This window comes from Tachysurus fulvidraco, chromosome 2 (assembly GCF_022655615.1).
Source record: "Tachysurus fulvidraco isolate hzauxx_2018 chromosome 2, HZAU_PFXX_2.0, whole genome shotgun sequence".
Lineage (NCBI taxonomy): Eukaryota > Metazoa > Chordata > Actinopteri > Siluriformes > Bagridae > Tachysurus > Tachysurus fulvidraco.
This window is the reverse complement of record NC_062519.1, coordinates 21,753,297-21,774,665: the sequence shown is the minus strand read 5'-3', so window position 1 is coordinate 21,774,665 and position 21,369 is coordinate 21,753,297. Positions and strand designations below refer to the sequence as shown.

At 37.2% G+C, this 21,369-nt stretch overlaps 1 protein-coding gene across 1 annotated transcript; it reads right to left on the bottom strand.

Annotated features, from left to right (window-relative positions):
* Positions 1 to 7,490: 7,490 nt before the first annotated feature.
* On the bottom strand, positions 7,491 to 21,087 carry clcc1 (chloride channel CLIC-like 1). The gene is made up of 10 exons (XM_027176140.2): positions 20,565 to 21,087; positions 20,192 to 20,311; positions 18,711 to 18,821; positions 18,406 to 18,630; positions 16,505 to 16,645; positions 15,618 to 15,717; positions 8,990 to 9,087; positions 8,758 to 8,904; positions 7,756 to 8,301; positions 7,491 to 7,664 (listed from the first exon to the last, which is right to left on the bottom strand). Exons 1-10 carry the CDS (start codon positions 20,742 to 20,744, stop codon positions 7,581 to 7,583), a joined length of 1,752 nt encoding a protein of 583 aa, XP_027031941.1. The 5' UTR covers positions 20,745 to 21,087; the 3' UTR covers positions 7,491 to 7,580.
* Between the last annotated feature and the right edge of the window lie 282 nt (positions 21,088 to 21,369).

Here is a 21,369-nt window from a genome sequence, read left to right as displayed (position 1 = left end):
GTTTTGGATCTAGTTAACGAACCCAGGGTGCTCTTATCGTACAGGGTGGGATATGAGTGCTACATTTATTTTTAAATTAAGTGACAAAATATATATAATAATAAAGAAGATGGGACTATATACAATATATACAAGACAATTAACAAAATGAGAGGTGGGGGCTAAAGGAAATAAAGTAACAAAAAACAAAACAACACTAAATTTATGTGACCCTCTAATCTGACTAATAAATAAAAATGTGGAAACAAAAGGTCTTCAACAGAGAAAATACCCTATCTAAACTACTCTTACCAACCAAAACACAAAATGTACAAGGGGTGGCACTCACTCCTAAACTAGTGTGTCTAATACAGAGATACTACCTGTGCACAATGTATGTCAGCGCGACCTCTTACCTGCCCGCTTTTCCTCCTTTAACAGGGAATGAGTCACCAACAACATATACAAAGGGTGACAGAACGAAAGAACAGTAATGACAAAACAGTGCGCAAACTCACAAACATTCGGTTTTGTGACAACGGGTGACAATGAGGATGAATGAAAGTCAAATGAACAAGTCATCTAATAAGAGTGATTTTTTCAGAATCGGCTGATTTAGAACATCAGTCCTTTAGGCTATTTTTCTAGCGTAAAACAACAGCAAATAATGTTGTCAAACTTAAAATCCAGACAAATGAACAAAATACATTTAGTGTTAATGTCTTTTTAGGCTGACTTATTTTTGAGGAAGAAAATCCTGGCATTTAATAGCTCATTTATACTCTGTTAATGGTGGGGTCTCCGTTTGAGAAATGCTTCTGAAAACTGCGTTGGGCCGTTAAACAAAACTAATGAGCAGAAAGGGTCGTGTCTTGTCAATATGGGCGGAGAGAGTGTTCAGTGCGCACGTGTGACATTAGCAAAAAGCGGTTTTAACATTGACATGGAGGATAAAAACAAAGAAAGAAAGTGAAGAAAGGCTTACGATAAGGCAAGAAGTGGGACGTGTTAATATAGGATCAGCTTTCCAGCGCTGAGAACTGAAGGAGTGGGAAGGCCTGCGATGGGATGCCGAGGTTGCTTTTTTCCTTCTCTGCTGCCTGCACCTTCTGTGCACACAACAGGGCTGGATTTGGACCTTCAGAAATGTTATAAGGTAACTGCAACACATACATGACATACACCATTCTCAACTTTCCAGGTTTATTGCTTACATTCGATAGTCAATGTTATTTGAAGTAATTTACAAAAAAGGCAAGTTCAAATATAACAGTGTGTCTCTTATTGTTAATTTCGTCACCTATTTTTAATTTAGTCTTAGTCTTGGGCTTCGTTAGTTTGTCATATTTAGTCATTCACATATCTTTTTTTGTTAGTCTTAGTTTTAGTTTTAGTCGACTAAAAGTCTTTAAATTCTAGTCTTGTTTTAGTCAAAAAATTGTAGTCTTTTTTAAAATAACACATTAATGCTGATTAATGAAAAGCCTAAGATCAAAACTGTATGTGTGTGTATGTATGTATGTATGTATGTATGTATGTATGTGTATATATATATATATATATATATATATATATATATATATATATACACACACACACACATATACATACATACATATACATATGTGTGTGTGTGTGTGTAAATTACCAACTTGTATGCAAGTTATACATGGTATTGCACACACCATGATTGATGATATTTGGAGCAATATTACATGTAATTGTTAAACTTAATTCCCTTACATATACATTTGTTTTTAAGCCTAATAATTATTTTGATTATTATGTGATTGTGACAGGGGAAGAGGTTTCAGGTTGGGGGTGCTGAGTTTTTTCTGTCACCACTTTTGAATAAGAAACAATATCAAGGCTATAAAAACTTGTCAAAACTTTGCGAATCACAAAAGTATCAGTGAGAAGTTGAGAACACTCGTTTAAACAGTGCATACACTCGAACTTGATACACATCACATGTTTTACTTTACTGATACTACAGTCGTGGCCAAAAGTTTTGAGAATTACATAAATATTAGTTTTCACAAAGTTTGCTGCTAAACTGCTTTTAGATCTTTGTTTCAGTTGTTTCTGTGATGTACTGAAATATAATTACAAGCACTTCATATGTTTCAAAGGCTTTTATCGACAATTACATGACATTTATGCAAAGAGTCAGTATTTGCAGTGTTGGCCATTCTTTTTCAGGACCTCTGCAATTCGACTGGGCATGCTCTCAATCACAACTTCTGGGCCAAATCCTGACTGATAGCAACCCATTCTTTCATAATCACTTCTTGGAGTTTGTCAGAATTAGTGGGTTTTTGTTTGTCCACCCGCCTCTTGAGGATTGACCACAAGTTCTCAATGGGATAAAGATCTGTGGAGTTTCCAGGCCATGGACCCAAAATTTCAATGTTCTGGTCCCCGAGCCACTTCATCGTGCTCCATCGTGCTGTAAAATGCATTGTTCTTCACCAAACTGTTGTTGGATTGTTGGAAGAAGTTGCTGTTGGAGGCTTCTCCTGACAAGCCTTTTTCCAGATGCCCCAAACAATCGGAAAGGGACTTCGTCGGAGAATATGACTTTGCCCCAGTCCTCAGCAGTCCATTCACTATACTTTCTGCAGAAGATCAATCTGTCCCTGATGTTTTTTTTGGAGAGAAGTGGCTTCTTTGCTGCCCTTCTTGACACCAGGCCATCTTCCAAAAGTCTTTGCCTCACTGTGCGTGCAGATGCGCTCACACGTGCCTGCTGCCATTCCTGAGCAAGCTCTGCACTGGTGGCACTCCGATCCCGCAGCTGAATCCTCTTTAGGAGATGATCCTGGTGCTTGCTGGACTTTCTTGGACGCCCTGAAGACTTCTTTACAAGAATTGAACCTCTTTCCTTGAAGTTCTTGATGATCCTATAAATTGTTGATTTAGGTGCAATCTTAGTAGCTACAATATCCTTGCCTGTGAAGCCATTTTTATGCAACGCAATGATGGCTGCACGCATTTCTTTGCAGGTCACCATGGTTAACAATGGAAGAACAGTGATTTCAAGCATCACCCTCCTTTTAACATGTCAAGTCTGCCATTCTAACCCAATCAGCCTGACATAATGATCTCCAGCCTTGTGCGTGTCAACATTCTTACCTGAGTTAACAAGACGATTACTGAAATGATCTCAGCAGGTCCTTTAATGACAGCAATGAAATGCAGTGGAAAGGTTTTTTTTGGATTAAGTTAATTTTTATGGCAAGGAAGGACTATGCAATACATCTGATCACTCTTCATAACATTCTGGAGTATATGCAAATTGCTATTATAAAAACTTAAGCAGCAACTTTTCCAATTTCCAATATTTATGTAATTCTCAAAACTTTTGGCCACGACTGTACTTTTAATCGTAATGCAAAGACCGGACATTGGGACATAAGCTGTTATGTACAATAAAAGCGCCTGCACAGCGACAGGAAATATCATTTAACACAAAAAGCCGCCTAGACGGTGAACTTGCGCTCAGGATTTTTAATTTTTTTTTTTTTGAGCGGCGTGTGGATGAATTCTTTCTACGCACACACTATTTTATTTCTTGATAACAGACCGCTGCTAACTATAACACAATTGTTATAATACAATTGTTCAGCAGTTTCGTGTTGCAGCCACAGGCATATGAGACCTGTAACTTGAGCAACAGCGCGAAGCCGCGATCTTGTTCTGAATATTTTTTTTAAGTCGTAACAGCTGATTAAAAAACAGAGACAATTGTAGATGAAAATGAAGAGAGATTTTATCTTAGTTTTTATTTTATACAAAACATTTTTGTCTCCTCTATTTTCGTCAACAATAATGCATGTTAATTTAGTCTTAGTCAGCGTTTTTTGGACAGTGGTGCAGTCTTGTCATTGTCTCGTCTTAGTCAAGAAAAAAAAAGGTTGATGACGAACATATTTTGTCTCGTCTTACGGAATTAGCACGTGTGTCTGTAGGCCTTCTTTATTCCTGTCTACTGCAATCTTTTGTTCTTTCTGACTTGAGTTTACATGTTGTGATTTTTCTGTAATACAGCTGTTAAATACCAGCCCTTTGTTTATTATTTTCTGAAACCAGCGTGCTAAAACCATCAAAGATTTTTTGGGAAATTTGCAATATTTCAAATTTGACTTTGAATTAAAACATATGTCCATCACCACAAAGACACAAATCATGGTGTTTTTTCTCCCTTTTTCTAATTTTCTTTTTTTTTTCTGTAAGCTATTGACTAAAAATCTGTAAGTTATTGACTTTGATGTGTGAAAATCTTCTTCAGATAAAAGCTGAATGTAAAAACATTTCATTTTCTCTAATAAAATATTAAATGATCTAATTCCATGTCAGCGTATGAAAAGTAACTTTTCTTACTTAATTCTAATAGTGTTAAATCCATTAGAAGGTCGATTTTCAATAAAAAGGTGCCACTTTTGCCGGAAAACCTCGTCCACTCTCTCTGTAGGTTTGTGTGTGACTCTTAGTTCCTGTAATCACTAATAATCATTAGCAAAAACAAGTGAACTCTGTTACATTTAGCCAGTTATAGTTAGCAAAATAATAAACCTCAAGCAGCTCTTTCAAATTAGACTGATGGCTGATGGGCAGCTAGAGGACTAATTAGACTTAGTCTTTTTTTTTTTCAGAAATCACAACACTCCTGCCATCTACGGTAACCTACTAATTCGTCTCACTAATCGTCAACTAACTTTCACAATTCACATTAGAGAGTAATAGAAAACAGTAGAAAAAAAAACTAATAAAAATATATAATAATAATAATAATAATAATAATAATAATAATAATAATAATAATAATAATAATAAATAAGTAAATACATACATACAAGTTTAAAATTAATTAAAAATAAATAAATAATGAATTCACTATCACCATGCAGATAAATCCCTGGCCGGGCGACGAGACTCAAACCAGGTGTAGAACATCAGGATCAGACCAGGAACTCGGTACACTGTGAGCTCGGGAGTGGCATACATAGCTCAAAAGGGGGGAGGGGGGGTGCAGACAGGGACTCCGGCAAGACTAGCTATGACAGCATAGCTAGAGCTAGAAGGTGACACAGACATGAGGGCTTCCTGGGATGTAAAGTGTCCCACCATTCCACAGTCTGCACACCTGAGCGACTTGCAAGGGTGGTAAGCCAACAGCATTCAGACATACCAGTTCACCAAACAGTCTATGACCAACAACCCTCCAGATTATTAAAGGTAAATGTGGCTTAAATCTCTGCAAAAAATTAAATATGCCTCAACCTTTAAGGTGTTATTATAGGTCTTCTTGCAGCCTCAATAAAAGACCGATAAGCCTTGTCGGCATTAGATCTGAAGTACCATTACAGTAAAACTTAAGATTATTAGGCTTTCTGTAGGACTTCTTGTCTGCGATTATTGAGTGGGCTGCAAATTTTGTCTGGGTTTAAGAAAGCGGGAGAAAATCCTAAATAATTTGTTATACTAGGAAATTTCACTTAGAGAGGATGATCCATTAGAGTGGATTTCTACATGCAATAAAGTAATTGATGGGTTGATGACATTAGGAACAATACAACATGAGATGTATTTCTGGTTACAGTGAGAAAAACATTGGCAACTGCTTGTGTAACATACACATAAATGAAGTAGAGTAAAAATGAGTAATATTAAATTAAGAGACATCTGTATGCAACAAGGCATGTGTCACAAATTAAGGTGGCTTGTCGTTCCCATGCAACACCTGCAGACACTTACTGTGCTTCTTGATATTTCAAGTCAAATAAACCCTATGCCCAGTGGCCACATGTGCATTGTTGTATAATTTGAATCCAGTGATTGTGAATAATCAGTGATACTGCCTGCTATGTTTAGTCTCCTGTGGGTGCAGATGTTTTGGTTTTGCACACAAACAATGAACAGCATAGAATTGCAGCTTGGGGCCAGTCGGAAGTAAGGGGAAACCTGATGTATTCCTATTTCACCTCCATCACCTCTTTTTTATCAGCAGTGTGATTCTTGATCATTACCCACTGCCCTGGGACAATAGCATGTTCCCTCTTTTCAGATGAAGTCCTAGAATCCTGGACACATTGTTGCATAGAGTTAACGGCATCAGTACACTCTTCACACTATTACAAACAGATGTTACATTCACAGGAGTTGGCACAAGACACAGCATTGCATGCATGCATGGAGAGCTTAGGCTGGAGTGGTGTGACACCCTCGATGGAATCTAAGAGCTTTGATTTTGAGGACTGAAAGCATGACAGAAGAAAAACTACATGTAGCCTTAGATGCTGGATCAGCATCACTGTGAGCTTTAACTGCATCAAAAGTTTTTTGAGCAGAGACAACAGCAAATTTATGATTCCACTCTGTCTGTTCTTGATGCTTCATTAGGGTGGTATGAGGGACCAAAAAGCTCTTGCGCGACCTTTGCTCACAGCCCAGCTCTGTGCAGCTTGAATAGACAGGTTCGTCACTGATGCCCCATTCTCTTTACATATGAGTGCTGGATCATACTGAGTCAATTTGACAGACATGAACAAGTCTGGAAATGCCATGGAGGACTGTTATGCAGCCTGCAACATCATCTAGCATGATCGGTTTTGAGGTGGGTCAGTGAATGTCTTGGGAGGAATATCCTTTGGGGGTCATGCCATGTGTTAGCCAACAGTACCCTTAATGGTGTTAGTTACCAGGATGAACTCCCCAGAGCCATTGTTAGAACTTGCCTATTGCATGACAATGACTTGCCAGATGGCTCATGTGGCCAGAGTGTGTAGGCAGTTTCTGGATGATGAAGGCATTGATGCCAGTGACTGGCCCCGACATTCCCCAGGTCTGAAAACAATTGAGAACCTCTTATGTATTAGAGCATTCAAGACTGTCCAGGAGCTTGAACATGCCCAGACATTGTCAGTGCACCTTAGGGTAATGTAATTTTTTATTACAGCACATGTAAGTATAGATTTTTAACTTAAACATTTTGTTCATTAAGATCGAATGTGTGGCTTAAGTGTTCCCTTAATATTTTAGAGTAGTGTATAATTTTACATAGATTTTTTTGTGATGCTCAGAAACCAGGATGGACGAGAGAGAGAGAGATTCAAAATGCAAAATTGTGAATACATCTAGACTAGAGGAAAGGCTGCTGGGGTAATATTTATGCTTGTTTATTTATTTCTGTGTTGCCTATAAATATTAACATCAATAATTTTGCCAGATTTTAACTAATGGATAATTTTTGTGGACACCACTGAATAAATTTATTAAGCCTGATTGTTAAGTGCTTACATACTTTAATATTTACAGTATTATGTGCTCATGTCCCAAATGTGTGGTGATTGGCATACAAGTGCATCAATATACACAAATTATTAATAGCTACTGTGTTAAGCTACCTTATTTACTATCCTTTATAAATATTCTTAAAACTTTTATTACATTGCATGAACTAAAATATTTCATAATTTTCCTTAGAAATAATAAAAAGATTCTCACAGACTGAGTATAAAATATTTTTTTATTGTAATTATAAAAAACAAACAAACAAAACAACAAACAAACAAACAAAAAAAAAACCCTTAAAGGGTATGCTACATAGTATCCTCAACTGGAGTGCCAATATTTTCAACACAGTTTTCTTTTTTGGATGCATCTCTGCTTGCCGACTCTCCTACCTACAACAAACAGGTAAATAAGGTACATTATTAAATTATTGAAATGGGTTTATAAAATTAAAAATAAACTACTCAGCAAACATAAATTTACCTCATCCCTCTCAGTATTTCCTGACGTTTTGTTACCTTTCCATTCTATTTTAGAACCATGAGAGGTTTCTCTTTCTGCACTGGACACAGATGCCAAATTTTCCTCCTTTTGCTCATTACTAAGCATGCAAGGTTCTTCCTCAACATGCTGATCCCAGTCCTTATCTGCTGCTTCCTGCCTAGTGTCTGCTTTGTCCCCACTGTAAAGGCTGTCTGCATTCCGAAGGGTTTCTACATATACCCTTTGCTGCTCATGCCTTTGTTTGTTGGGTCTCCTCTGGCGAATTTCAGATATGTTGTCCCCTTGGTTAACCCTCGGGTTGACTTTGTTGACCTCTTGTCCTATATGGTGTCTGCTCTGTGCAGTGCAGTTATCACCACCTTTTGCTAACAAGTCCCTCTCTTCTTCTCTGTGCTCTGCTGGCTTCTGCAATTGAGGAACAGCAGGCTGCTGTGTAGTGCTGGGTAGGGGATCCTGACGGCTACCTCGCAGAGGCCTAAGAACAGCATGGTGTACTGCAGCTTGGCCAATGCTGTATATAAATACCTGGAAAGAAGTAAAATGTTCAAAAGAGCAGCACCTGAGTCTCCTTTTACAAGGAAAAATATTGCCACGTCAAAATGTGCCACACTGAATAAGGTTCAATAAGATTGAATGCCATGAAGCTGCTTCAACCAAATATTTAGGTTACCAAATCATTGTACATGTATTTTTCTTTTTTCAGTAAAATTATTATTTTCTTTTTTCATATATTTACTTTATATTGTAGGTTGCAAATTCACAATAAAAGTAAAAAGGATCGGAAATGATTAATCTTGGATATGATTGTTTTTTTTTTACATTGCAAGCTGCCATATTAGCACAGAAGTGTATATTCACTGCACCCCTAAATTTAACAAGGGGAAGCTTATGCTACAATCAAATAATGACTCATTTTACACTTAGTATTTGTGGAACCACGCAGCACTTAAAGACCATTCGAAACTTTTCAGAATTTCATACCAGTATCGATAGCCCGATTAGAAGAAGCACGGGTATCTGGAGAGTAACAGGCAGGTCTTGCAGTAGAGCCCTGAGAAACTCACTAATGCCTTTTCCAAATTGTTTCAGGGGGTCTGTAATAAATGTTGTCATGGTTATAGTGATGGCCTGTGAAAACAAACATGAAACAGGTAAAGCAGGCAAAAGACAATTTTTCATGAGTTGATGAGCACAGCAGTGAAATAGTATGAACCTTTGTTGGAGGCACTAGCAGGACTGGATTCACAATCAGGACTTCATAATATTGCTTACAGGGATCATCCTGAAGAGTCCATGTGGTCCGAAACCATTCTGAAATAAAACAGGTAAATGCGCATGTTTAAACTTTGTATACAAAATCATTTCCGTACACCTTTCCTCAAGCCACTGACTGTAGCATCATCTGGAGAATGCACTGAAATTTCCATGCTAACCATGAAAAATAATCTCTCCAGCAGGTACTGGGTCTGCCCCATAGGCTTCGTTTCAGCGGAATGTGCAGTAAACTGATGCAGTAAAAGACCAGATCCTACTGTGGAGGAATCCACCATATAATTTTGTCAAACTTTGCCGTGCGGACATAGCAGGTAATCTTAAGGTCTTAGGCAAGCACAGATACTCATCAGAGATCACCAAGTGCAATATTGTAAAGGTGTGTAAAGTAGTGAAGGCAATGTCCGATGCTGTAGTATACTCTGGCTCCATCCCAATGCGGCGTGGCGATGTAGCTTACAGCAGGTTATGGTTGCTAAGCTGCTGGATGTCCAGGTGGTGCTCCAAAAACAATGTGGCTGGCCTGTTAGGACGGGACGGTGTCCATCCTACTCGGGAAGATGCTGCTCTCGTTTGTAGCATAGCACATAGTTTAATAACAGGCCTAGTTAATCGGTGACAATACGGAACCAGGACCAGGAAGCAGACAAGCAGGGTAATCCGTCTGCTAGCTACATTGTCACCCAAAGTTCACAAAATAGAGACTGTGTCTGTTTCCTGAGCTAAACAAAAAACTGTAAAAACTCAGAAAATTTGTTTTAGTAACCTTATTAACATCAAATTTGATCATAGTGAATACACAGCCAGCACCTTTGATCTAGGACTGTTAAATATAAGATCTCTTGCATCTAAAGCTCTTATGGCTAATCAAAAGTTTAGTGTTCCGTGTTTAACAGAAACATGGATCAAACCAAACGAGTATATTCTGAATTCCTGATTTCATTTTAAACCTAGTTGTTTCTTTAGACAAAGCATTAATTGTTGGAAACTTTAATATTCATTTTGATGCTCCTCTGAGAACAGCAGTTGTTTCCATCTTAGATTAAGTAGGGGTGAACCAGAATGGAATAGGACCCACTCATAATGAAGGTCACACTCTTGATCTCGTTCTAACCCTTGGATTAAATATAGAAAATATAGTCACAGTGTCATATCTCATTTCATTTAAATTGTGCTTCGGACTCAATATTTGCAATTTGCCACGTCACCGTTAAACGTACATTTACATCCACTACTGCAGAGAGATTTATCAACAGTCTCGCAGAATTATCATCCATGATTGGATCGGCATCAGACCCCACAGAACTTGATCAGGTGACTGACTATTTAGAATCAGTGTTTTGCTACACCCTAGATATTGTAGCTCCACTTAAAAGGAAAGTAATTAGAGAGAAAAACTTGCACCCTGGTACAATGGCAACACACAAACCTTAAAACAATCAACTAGGAACTTATAAATGGCATTAAACTAAATTATCAGTATTTAGATTAGCATGGAAGGAAAGCCGCCTTCATAGCTACAAAAAAAAATCTCTCAGTGCTGCTAGATCGGTGTATTTCTCCAGCCTTATTGAAGATGATAAAAATAATACAAATTTTTTATTTAATAAATACTGTAGCAAAATTAACTAGGAATAAAAACACTGTCGAAAAGCGCATATCATCTATTTGTAGCAGTAATGACTTCATAAATTATTTCAATGGATTAATTGATAACATCAGGCAAAAATTTCAGACCATTATTTTAATACCAAACAAATTAAAAGATACTGATCCACTAAAAGATCCCCTTCAAGATACTGACTAATTTTCACTAATTATGCAACATTGTTATGCTACTGGAGTTATTTTTCTTAGCCAACTTTTTATTAATTGCTACTCCTCCTAGAGCTTTCGAGCCACATGCACCAAATTTGTATATGTTGTAGACCTTGGTCTGAAGTTTGTTGCTGTTACTTTTCTGAGCGATCCGAGTTCCGGTACTGGGTCTCAAAATGGCCTTTTTCCCCATAGACTCCAATTATAAATTTTGGAGGTTTATAACTCGAACTATCTACACCAAACTCGGCCAGCTCCTTTAGGGTGATACTCTGAACAAATTTTTAAATTGGTGTACTGACTGGCCTTTCGGTTGTCCCGCAGCCCCGCCCACAAAATATGCAAAATCTAAAAACTTTTTAGAACATGGACATGTGACATATAAAAACACTCAGAACAATGAGGGGAACTTCCTCACGAGTATTCTGATGACGTCACATGATGTCATGTGAAAATAAATAATTAGCAAAATATAGGCATATGTTATATCAAAACACTCAGCACAATGAGAACTGCCTGACCTGTATTCTGGTCACGTCATGTGATGTCACGTGAAAAAAAGAATTAGCACAACATGGACATGTGACATCAAAACACTCAGCCCAATGTGGGGAACTTCCTCAAGAGTATTCGGATGACCTCACATGCTCGTCTCCAATTACCTCTAAATGTTTTGGCACCCTATCTTTCTGTCCACTTGCCTCCAAAAGTAACACTAACCCTTATGTCCATTCGCCTCCAAAAAGCACCGGCCTTTGCGAATACCTTGTCAAAGCCAACATCAAAGTTTGTCGTGACAAACTTTACAAACCTAGTTTCTTCTTCAAAATGATCAACCTGCATACTGGATCAGTTACCAACATGTTTCTTTAAACAGATATTACCAGAAGCTTTCCAACCAATTCTAAAGATAATAAATTCTTCCCTTAGCACTGGCTATGTGCCGAAATATTTTAAGATAGTGGTTATCAAACCTTTGATTAAAAAAACCTGACCTCGCCCCAAGCCAGCTGTTAAACTATAGGCCAATATCAAACCTCCGCTTTATCTCCAAGATTCTAAAAACGGTTGTAGCTCAGCAGTTATGCTCAGACCTACATAGGAATAATATTCATGAAATGTATCAGTCAGGATTTAGGCCTCATCATAGCACAGAGACAGCGCTGGTTAAAGTTGTAAATGACCTGTTACTGGCCTCTGATCAGGGGTGTCTCTCTTTGCTAGTATTACTTGATCTTAGTGCAGCTTTTGATATTGACCAGAAACACTAGTTCATGCATTTGTTACCTTTGGTTGGATTATTGTAATGCTTTACTCACTGGATGTTCCAGTAAGAGCATAAACAAGCTATAGTTAGTCCAGAACGCAGCAGCTAGAGTCCTAACTAGAACCAGAAGATGTGAACAGATCACACTATAACCATATCTTATCCTCATTGCATTAGCTCCCAGTCAAGTTTCTCATTTGATTATAAAATACTATTACTAAGCTGTAAAGCAGTTAATGTTCTACCGCCACAGTACCTGAGAGATCTTTTGGTTTTATGATCCGTCACCCCTACTTCATAAGTACAAAAGGCTACAGCAGGGGGCAGAACTTTTTCCTCACAGAGCCCCACAGTTATGGAACAAACTTCCAATTAGTGTTCAGGACTCTGACACAGTCTCAGTGTTTAAGTCCAGGCTAAAAACACATTTGTTTAGTCTAGCTTTTTATGAATAGTTTTTCTTAGGTAAAGGAGCAGATCTGGAGGTTTCATGGGCATAGAGTGTTTGGCAGACTGGGATGTCTGGATGCTGTTGGCTTGCCACCCTCACAAGTCACACAGGTTTGCAGACTGTAGATTGGTGGGACGCTTTACATCCCAGAAAGCCCTCATGTCTGTGTCACCTTCTGGCTCTAGCCTTTTAGTTCCATACTTCTGTAAAGCTGTTTTGAGACAATGGGAATTGTTAAAAGCTCTATACACATAAATTGAATTGACTATATTGGAGATAAAATTGGTATATATCCTCTGAGGCCCATATCATGCTGGTCTTTTAAAATGCGATATCTACATGTTGTGTCATAGGCTTCTTCTAAATCAAAAAAATACAGCAACTACATGTTCTGTATTTTTTGATAAAACCCTCTAAAAGGAAAGTACCCACACTGGCCGGTCAGTAATGATTCGTTCCATAGTTTTGCATAAGCACCTGGTTAGGGCTATTGGACAGTAATTATTTGGGTCAATGTGATCTTTTTCTGGTTTGGGTTGGACAATTACTTCTTTTCAGTAGTCTGGAATTTTCCCTGATTTCCAGATTCTGTTGAAGATTTCCAGTTGAATCCTTACTACATCATCAAGTAATTGTTTCAGAAACTGGTAATGAATTTGGTCAGGTATAAGTGCAGTGTTTCTGGAGTTTTTAAAAGGCTGGTTATATGGTTCAGTGTTTTACAAGGCTAATTACACTTTCTCCTTTTTTAAAGGAGTAAATTCCTGTTTTGTTTGATGACCATTTTCTAATGAGGAATTTCTTTCAAAAGTCTCCACCAGTTTATTAGCAATCTCCTGCTTCATTGGCAATAAAGTATCCTGATCTTTAATGTGTTGTACTTTTATCTTTTGTACCATGTCCCATAATGTCTTTATTGGGGTGATAAGCTTGATAGATATATTTCTCAACATTGCCTCTTAGTTTTTATTAATGCTTCCCCATGCTTGTGCTGTACAGATATTCAGTCTGATAAGGTTTTCCATTGTTTGATCTTTACTAAAGTTTCATTCTGTCTTCTTCTGATCAGCAATAGCTATTTTGCAGTCTTTGTTAAACAATGAGTTTTTCTGACCATGATTTTGCTGATATTTTGGAACAGATATTTCTGCTATTTGGAACAATGTATCAGTTTTAGTGGATCTTGATTTTCTTTCCAGTCTATGTTGAATTTCTCATGACAGTGTTTTGAAGATATAACAGTGGGCTTTTTTCCAGTTCCACCTTGTTGAGTCCTGTTGAATGTCAACTTCAGTAGAGGTTATACTCCGTGGATAGTGGTCACTCCTGTAGAGATCCTTTCGTACTTGCCATGAAAAATCAATTATTTCTTCAGGTTTGATTAGGGTTTGGTCAATAGCAGAATACGTTCTATGTCCTGGATGAAGGTACAGGTTTGAGAAATCATTAAGCAAGCACAAGTCATTATTTTTTATAAACTCTATTTTTCTGCCTTTAGTTTCTGCCTTTTTCTGCCTTTAGTATTTGTGTGTTATTTCCAAATCATTAGTCTTTGGTTTGCCTCAAATTTAAAAAAGGGTAGTGCTCACCTCTTTTACGTGCTTTGACATAGCTGATCTTTTCAATGCATTTTATTCTTTGGATATCTTTTTTACTTTTATCCAGATTGGACACTCTTTTGTTGAAGCTGGGTGGTTGAACAGCTGCTACATTTTGATGGTTTTGTACATCTTAGTTCATATCCTTCTCCTCTACAGTTGCAGCAAATATTCTTCCATTTGCAGTAGGCAGTAGACACAGCCATGGCCAAATTTCTGTCAGTTGTAACATCTTAATGGGACTGGAATGAAAATATTGACTAGTATACTTGTATCCAATCAGAATTTTTTCCAGAGGAAGGGTTTGTTAAAAGTAATAATGTATGTACCTGTCTTAATGACTTATTCTTAATTTTTGATAGTGATTTTCTTGACGTTCATTACACCTTGTTGAGTTAATTCTGCTGTTGTTTCATCCTCCTCCATATCATGTAGCTCTCTAGTACGTAGGACTCCTTTACTGCTATTTAGTTATCAATGGTAAAAAGCCTTTATCGGAATACCAGTTTGCACTCAAGATGCTTTCAGCATGGGGTTTTTGAAGCATTCCACCAGGATTTGTACAGAACTTAGCTTCTTTAACATCTTTATCTGTTCCTGCTATGCCTAGAATGTCTTTCTGTATTGCAAAAGGAGGATAGTTTTGGAAGAGGCATGTCTTATTTGTGATTCTTCTTTTTTTTATATATATATATTAATAATAATAATGACAATAATAACGATGAAGACAGTAATAGTATCACACAAGACAAAATGTAAATGTAAAATATGAGGAAGGTGACAATATCAACTATAGCAATAGCAATAGTAATAGCAATAGCAATAATAATAATAATAATATTGAAAAATCCAATTAATAATAATAAGAAATAGTAATAATAGTATTAGCAGTAGTAGTAGTAATGATAAATATATTTACAAACATACTCAAATATACAAATATATTTGTGATTCTAACAGTATAAACCTCTGCAAGTTGTCACTCTTTTGAGAATAAATACATCCAGTATCCGAGTCATCTTCTATTGATAGTTCAATTATCTGTCGCTTTGGGTTTTTTTTTTGGTTTGCCATATTTGTGTTTCATGGCTCCTGCTCCTTACCTTCCAAATATGCACCAAGGATACAGGGGTGATGTACTTAAGCAGAGTGAACAAAATGTTCATCTTGCTCAATTGACCCTAAGACAATTCCCCTAAGGGTGCGTCTTGACTAGACGATTTGTTGGACCGGGTCTTTCATGCATTAGTCTATGTGAATTCTATGTGAATTCAAAGCCAAAGTATTATGTAGGATCTAATACATGTTCCTCAAATACCAGTTTCTTGTCCTCCCCAGACACAGGTGTTAGGGACATATTCTTCTCTGGGTCCCCACAGGGCAGTACATCATGCAAATGAATAGAAAGTGGCAAGTGTGACCTCCATCATCTCACCTTTGAAATTATCCATCCAGTCAATTTTCTTCACTCCGGTGCATTTACCATTGAAATTCTCCATTTTTATAACTTTGGCCTGGTGTTCAGCAAAGGCAATCTACAGAATTCACATGAAAGTAGCAAACAGTTTCAATTACACTTTAGGGCTTTTCATATTTGTACAGGTGCATCTCAAAACATTGGAATATCATGAAAAAACATGTACATTCTTAAACAATTAACATTGTTATTTGAATAGATGTGGCATCAACAACCATAAATTAGTGTGTGTGACTGTTTTAAAAAACATCTTGTTTCATGCTTTCTAATCACTGAGGAAAATAAGGACATGTCTGCCATTCTGCACCTGAACAGGTAATGCTTATGTTCAAGTTAACCGTTTAATTAAACAGGTGATCATTGAAATAAAACTTCTTTGATATTCAGTGCTCATTTTTTAACTGGGCGTCTGTGCTTAGCATGTAACTGTAACATTCTAAAACCAATGTTTCACACTGTGCACATATGGCACTGCAAAGTAGAGAGAACAGAGCAGAGCTTCATAACTGTGTCAAAAGTGGTGCTTACCCCACTTTTAAGTTACAAGTAAGAATTATTCCTTAACCCAGGGTTATATGCAGGGTTTAGAACAAGATTATCCTTCGTTTAAGCACAATGTAAGAAGCCCTTTTATAATATATAATATTCAACTATTAAAAAGGGCTTATTGCTAATGGTTGTGCTCAATCACTAAGCTGGTCGCACTGTAGACAAATCAGTAAAGCTCATGGATATTACTATATGATTGAATTTCAGGTTATAATATACATTATTATTTTACATTGTAATTTCAAATTACACTATACATTATTTATATATATTCCATAATGACCCATTAACATTACCTTGTAGAGGTAGAACCAGTTCCACACCAGACTGATAAAGAAGCATATGGCAAACATTCTCTTAAACTGGACAAACCAGGAAACCACTGACCACATCTCGGTGCAGATTATGCACACAATGATGAAGACAACAATAGAGGCCTGTAGAAAATAAAGTTAAAAAAAAAAATCATATGAGCAATGTATTACAAAGGTAACATATGAGAAAAAAAAACACATTTGTTCATTTAAAGAGCACTGTAGCATTTGTTCACACTGCAAAATATACACACGTGGACAAAATTGTTGGTACCCTTCTGTCAATGAAAAAAAAACTCACAAATGGTCACAGAAAATTTTTTTTAATCTGACAAAAGTAATAATAAACAAAAATTCTATGAATGTTAACCAATGAAATCAGACATTGCTTTTCAACGGAATTATTTAAAAAAAAAAAAAAAACTCATGGAACAGGCCTAGACAAAAATGATGGCACCAATAGAAAAGACTGAAAATAATGACCAAAGGGACATGTTACTTCAAGGTGTGTCCACTAATTAGCATCACAGGTGTCTACAATCTTGTAATCAGTCAGTGGGCCTATATATAGGGTTCCAGGTAGTCACTGTGTTGTCTGGTGACATGATGTGTACCACACTCAACATGGACCAGAGGAAGCGAAGGAAAGAGTTGTCTCAGGAGATTAAAAAGAAAATTATAGACAAGCATGATAAAGGTAAAGGCTATAAGACCATCTCCAAGCAGCTAGATGTTCCTGTGACTACAGTTGCACATATTATTCAGAAATTTAAGATCCATGGGACTGTAGCCAACCTCCCTGGACATGGCCACAGGAGGAAAATTGATGACAAATCAAAGAGACGGATAATCCGAATGGTAACAAAAGAGCCCAGAAAGACTTCTAAAGAGATCCAAGGTGAACTTCGTGCTCAAGGAACATCAGTGTCAGATCGCACCATCTGTCATTGTTTGAGCCAAAATGGACTACATGGGAGATGACCAAGGAGGACACCATTGTTGAAAACAAATCATAAAAAATCTAGACTGGAATATGCCAAACTACATGTTGACAAGCCACAAAGCTTCTGGGAGAATGTCCTATGGACAGATGAGACAAAAATGGAACTTTTTTCCAAGGCACATCAGCTCTATGTTCACAGATGGAAAAATGAAACCTATCAAGAAAAGAACACTGTCCCTACTGTGAAACATGGAGGAGGCTCTTATGTTTTGGGGCTGCTTTGCTGCATATGGCACAGGGTGTCTTGAATCTGTGCAGGGTACAATGAAATCTGAAGACTATCAAGGGATTCTAGAGAGAAATGTGCTGGCCAGTGTCAGAAAGCTTGGTCTCAGTCGCAGGTCATGGGTCTTGCAAAAGGACAATGACCCAAAGCACAGCTAAAAACACCCAAGAATGGCTAAGAGGGAAAACATTGGACTATTCTAAAGTGGCCTATGAGCCCTGACCTCAATCCTATTGAGGAAACAACTGGAGCAGTTTGCTCATGAGGAGTGGGCCAAAATACCTGCTGAGAGGTGCAGAAGTCTCATTGACAGTGTCTGATTGCAGTGACTGCCTCAAAAGGTTATGCAACAAGATATTAAGTTAGGGGTACCATCATTTTTGTCTAGGTCTGTTCCATGAGTTTTTTTTTTGTTGTTTTTTTTTTAAATAATTCTGTTGAAGCATGGTTGAAAAGCAATGTCTGATTTCATTGGTTAACATTCATAGAATGTTAGCATTGGTTAACATTCATATAGTGTTTTTATTTATTATTACTTTTGTCAGATTAAAGTTTTTTCTGTGACCATTGTGAGTTTCTTTCATTGACCGAATTTTTTTTTTTGTCCACGTGTGTATAAACAGACAAATATTTTTAATTGTTGCGGATTTTCACCTTGATAATAGTGTTGAGCTCCACACCGAATGTGTCCTCAAAGCGCCAATTCCATGCCTCATAGTCATGAAGTTTAAAGTTGATAAGTATGTTACTAAGAGCATCATCTAGAGCACCAGATCTCCAGCCATTGTCATCATTCACAAGTTTCTGGATTTCTGACACCATTTGCCTGGAAAGTTTTACCTCAGCATCATAGTGCATTTCAGCAGTCACAGCAGAGGGCTACAAGTTTAAAGAACAAAGAATCAGCACCATAAAAATACAATAAGAATGGAACAATGGGACTTATGGAATTTTCATACCAAGCCAAGTTTATTAATTTCCTTTAGAAGCTTTGCGAGGAAACGCTTGAACACAGGATTACATGTTGGCTGTTGTGAGGAAAATGTCACCGTCCTTCTGTGCTCCTCAATCTGGTTTACAAAGTGAAAACAGGATAAACTATAGTCATTAAGGTAAATGAAGAAACTTAATGCAAACAGCAATCAACTCAATCCAATAAAATAATAATAATAATAATTTGGCTCGATTTCCTCTCAAGTAAACTGAACACTGGTTGGAGCAGAAATGGATGTGAATTGTTGGCATTATCAAAGTCTTGCTTCTGTCTGAATTAACACTCTCAGAATTGATCCTAGTGGTCAGGTGAAGTTAAATTGGACCAAACCATTTTACAATTTAAGTTAACATTACTGTGTTTCTAAAATTGATGATTTTGTTTTATTTTGCAATCAGTCAATCATTTTGCAGCGATGCAATGCATAAAAGTAGCTAAAAGTAAGTAGATTGACAGACAAAGCCACTTTAGATCAGTCACTTTCAATAAAAGCCAGTGACGCCAAATGACATGAGCAACAGCAACCACTGGCGAATTGATGTGGGTGTGGGCAATGATGCAATGAATTAGTGTAAAATTGTTCGAGTTTATTCAAATGTGGAGTCATTATCAACAGGGAGAAAACGTGTCGAATCCATACTGAATGTATGCAGAGCCGGATTAACGCAAAGGCAAACTAGGCACGTGCCTAGGGTCCGATTGGCGGGATGGGGCCCAGACAGAGGGACAAAAAAAAATATATATATATATATATGTATAAAAAAATAAATTATAATAAAAATAAAATAAAATGTACAAATGTCCTATCTACAATTTATTTAATTATTTATTAATTAAATAAAAATAGTGACGATGTTTATTTAAACCATAGACTGTATTTATATAGAGGCGCCAGCCAGTTAAGTCCGAGGAGACGTCAGTGGCGGTCAGACGTCAGAGCGGGACAACAAATATAGCAGGCAGGTGTGTTTTGAGTAGTAGGCTGACTTTGAAGATGCTTTCGGGTGCGACAAAACGTAAAAAGAAAAAAAATGAAGAAGAACAAAAGAAGAGACAGCGGGGTGGAAGATGCGGCAGAAGACACTGTGGCGCCCGTGTAATGACGTATAAATAATGAATATCAAAAAATAGTCTGATAGACTGTTTAATATACAACATAACCAATTTGTAACTAAAGACTGGGCTATGTAAAATGTGAATTAACTTTTATTAGTAACTTTGGTAAGTTTCAGATTTCAATTCATAAATAACATCGATGGAGGGGGGGGCCCAAAAATTGCAGCCTGCCTAGTGTAGTCCATTTATTTAATCCGGCTCTGAATGTATGTAATGTCAACATGGAGAAAACGTGTCGAATACATACTCTGAGTGCATGAAATCATGTCAACACGGAAATGTCGAGGCCATACTGAATAAATGTGTACGTTTATGTTTTTATTAAAATACCTCTCGTTGCAGCATGTTGACTTTGTCAGTGCACTCCTTCATGTCTGGACACTGAGGCAGTTCATGCGAATCTTCACTGTATTCCCTTCTTTTAGTCGGTACATTATTGTAGCTGGAAGCCTAGAAAACAAGAGTGCTTGTTCAGAGCCTAATTTAAAATCAGTTCTTTCTTTTTCGACACCCAAAGCACCGGCTCTGAACCAGGAAAAGTGTTTCTTAAGTAGCACTAAAACGTTGCTGGTCTACACTTAAGAACCGCTTATGTCAGGGGCAAGCGGGGCTACGGCTACTTTTTTTTTAATAAAATAACGTTATGTACTTTCTCGATTACAACCTCCGTTTATATTGTTAATGTTGTTAGTGAAGCTTTTACCTCTGCAAACTTCCTCATGCTTTTTGATGTTGAATCGTACTTAAGCATATCAAATGGATCCAGCCATTCATCATCATTATCATTACTATTGCTGTTACTATTACCGTGAATAAACAATGAGAAACTACTTATGATGAGGAAACCACTATAACCCCACAATAGCACTACTGAGACCCTCATTATTATTACTGTACCTCGTCTTAGCAGCTAACTGCTAATGCTAAATACACATAGGGTGCTAGCTAACTGCTAATGCTAAATAAACATAGGGTGCTAGCTAACTGCTAATGCTAAATAACCATAGCGTGCTAACTAACAATAGATTATCTTGTAGGATGAAAGAAAACAAAATGCTTGCGAGTAAAGAGACGCAGAACACCAACTAGCGCTGAGATTTAAACAAACATTTTAAGAAAACCTGAAAAGGTTTAAAAATAAAAATAAAAATAAAAAATTCGAGACGCAGAAAACAACTGTTGAGAGTGACGTGAGCTCCTGAACCGGATCTAATCTAAATGGGCGGAGGGAAATAGCACTTAATATCCAATATCGCAATGAAAAGCCCTCCAGAAAGCACATACAGTCGTATTCAATACCCCGTATTCAAAACGCTGGACAACTTCCATGATTTTCATTTATAAATATTAGGGATGAGCAATTTTAGCAATATCAGCAATTTCATTCATGCTATTCAAATGCTTTTGCATTCTCTATTTTCATGACTGCTTTTTTTTTTAACTACTCTGAAATTCATTTATTAATCAAGGCTAAAAAAAGTTTGTCAGATGCAGATGCTTTAGACTGT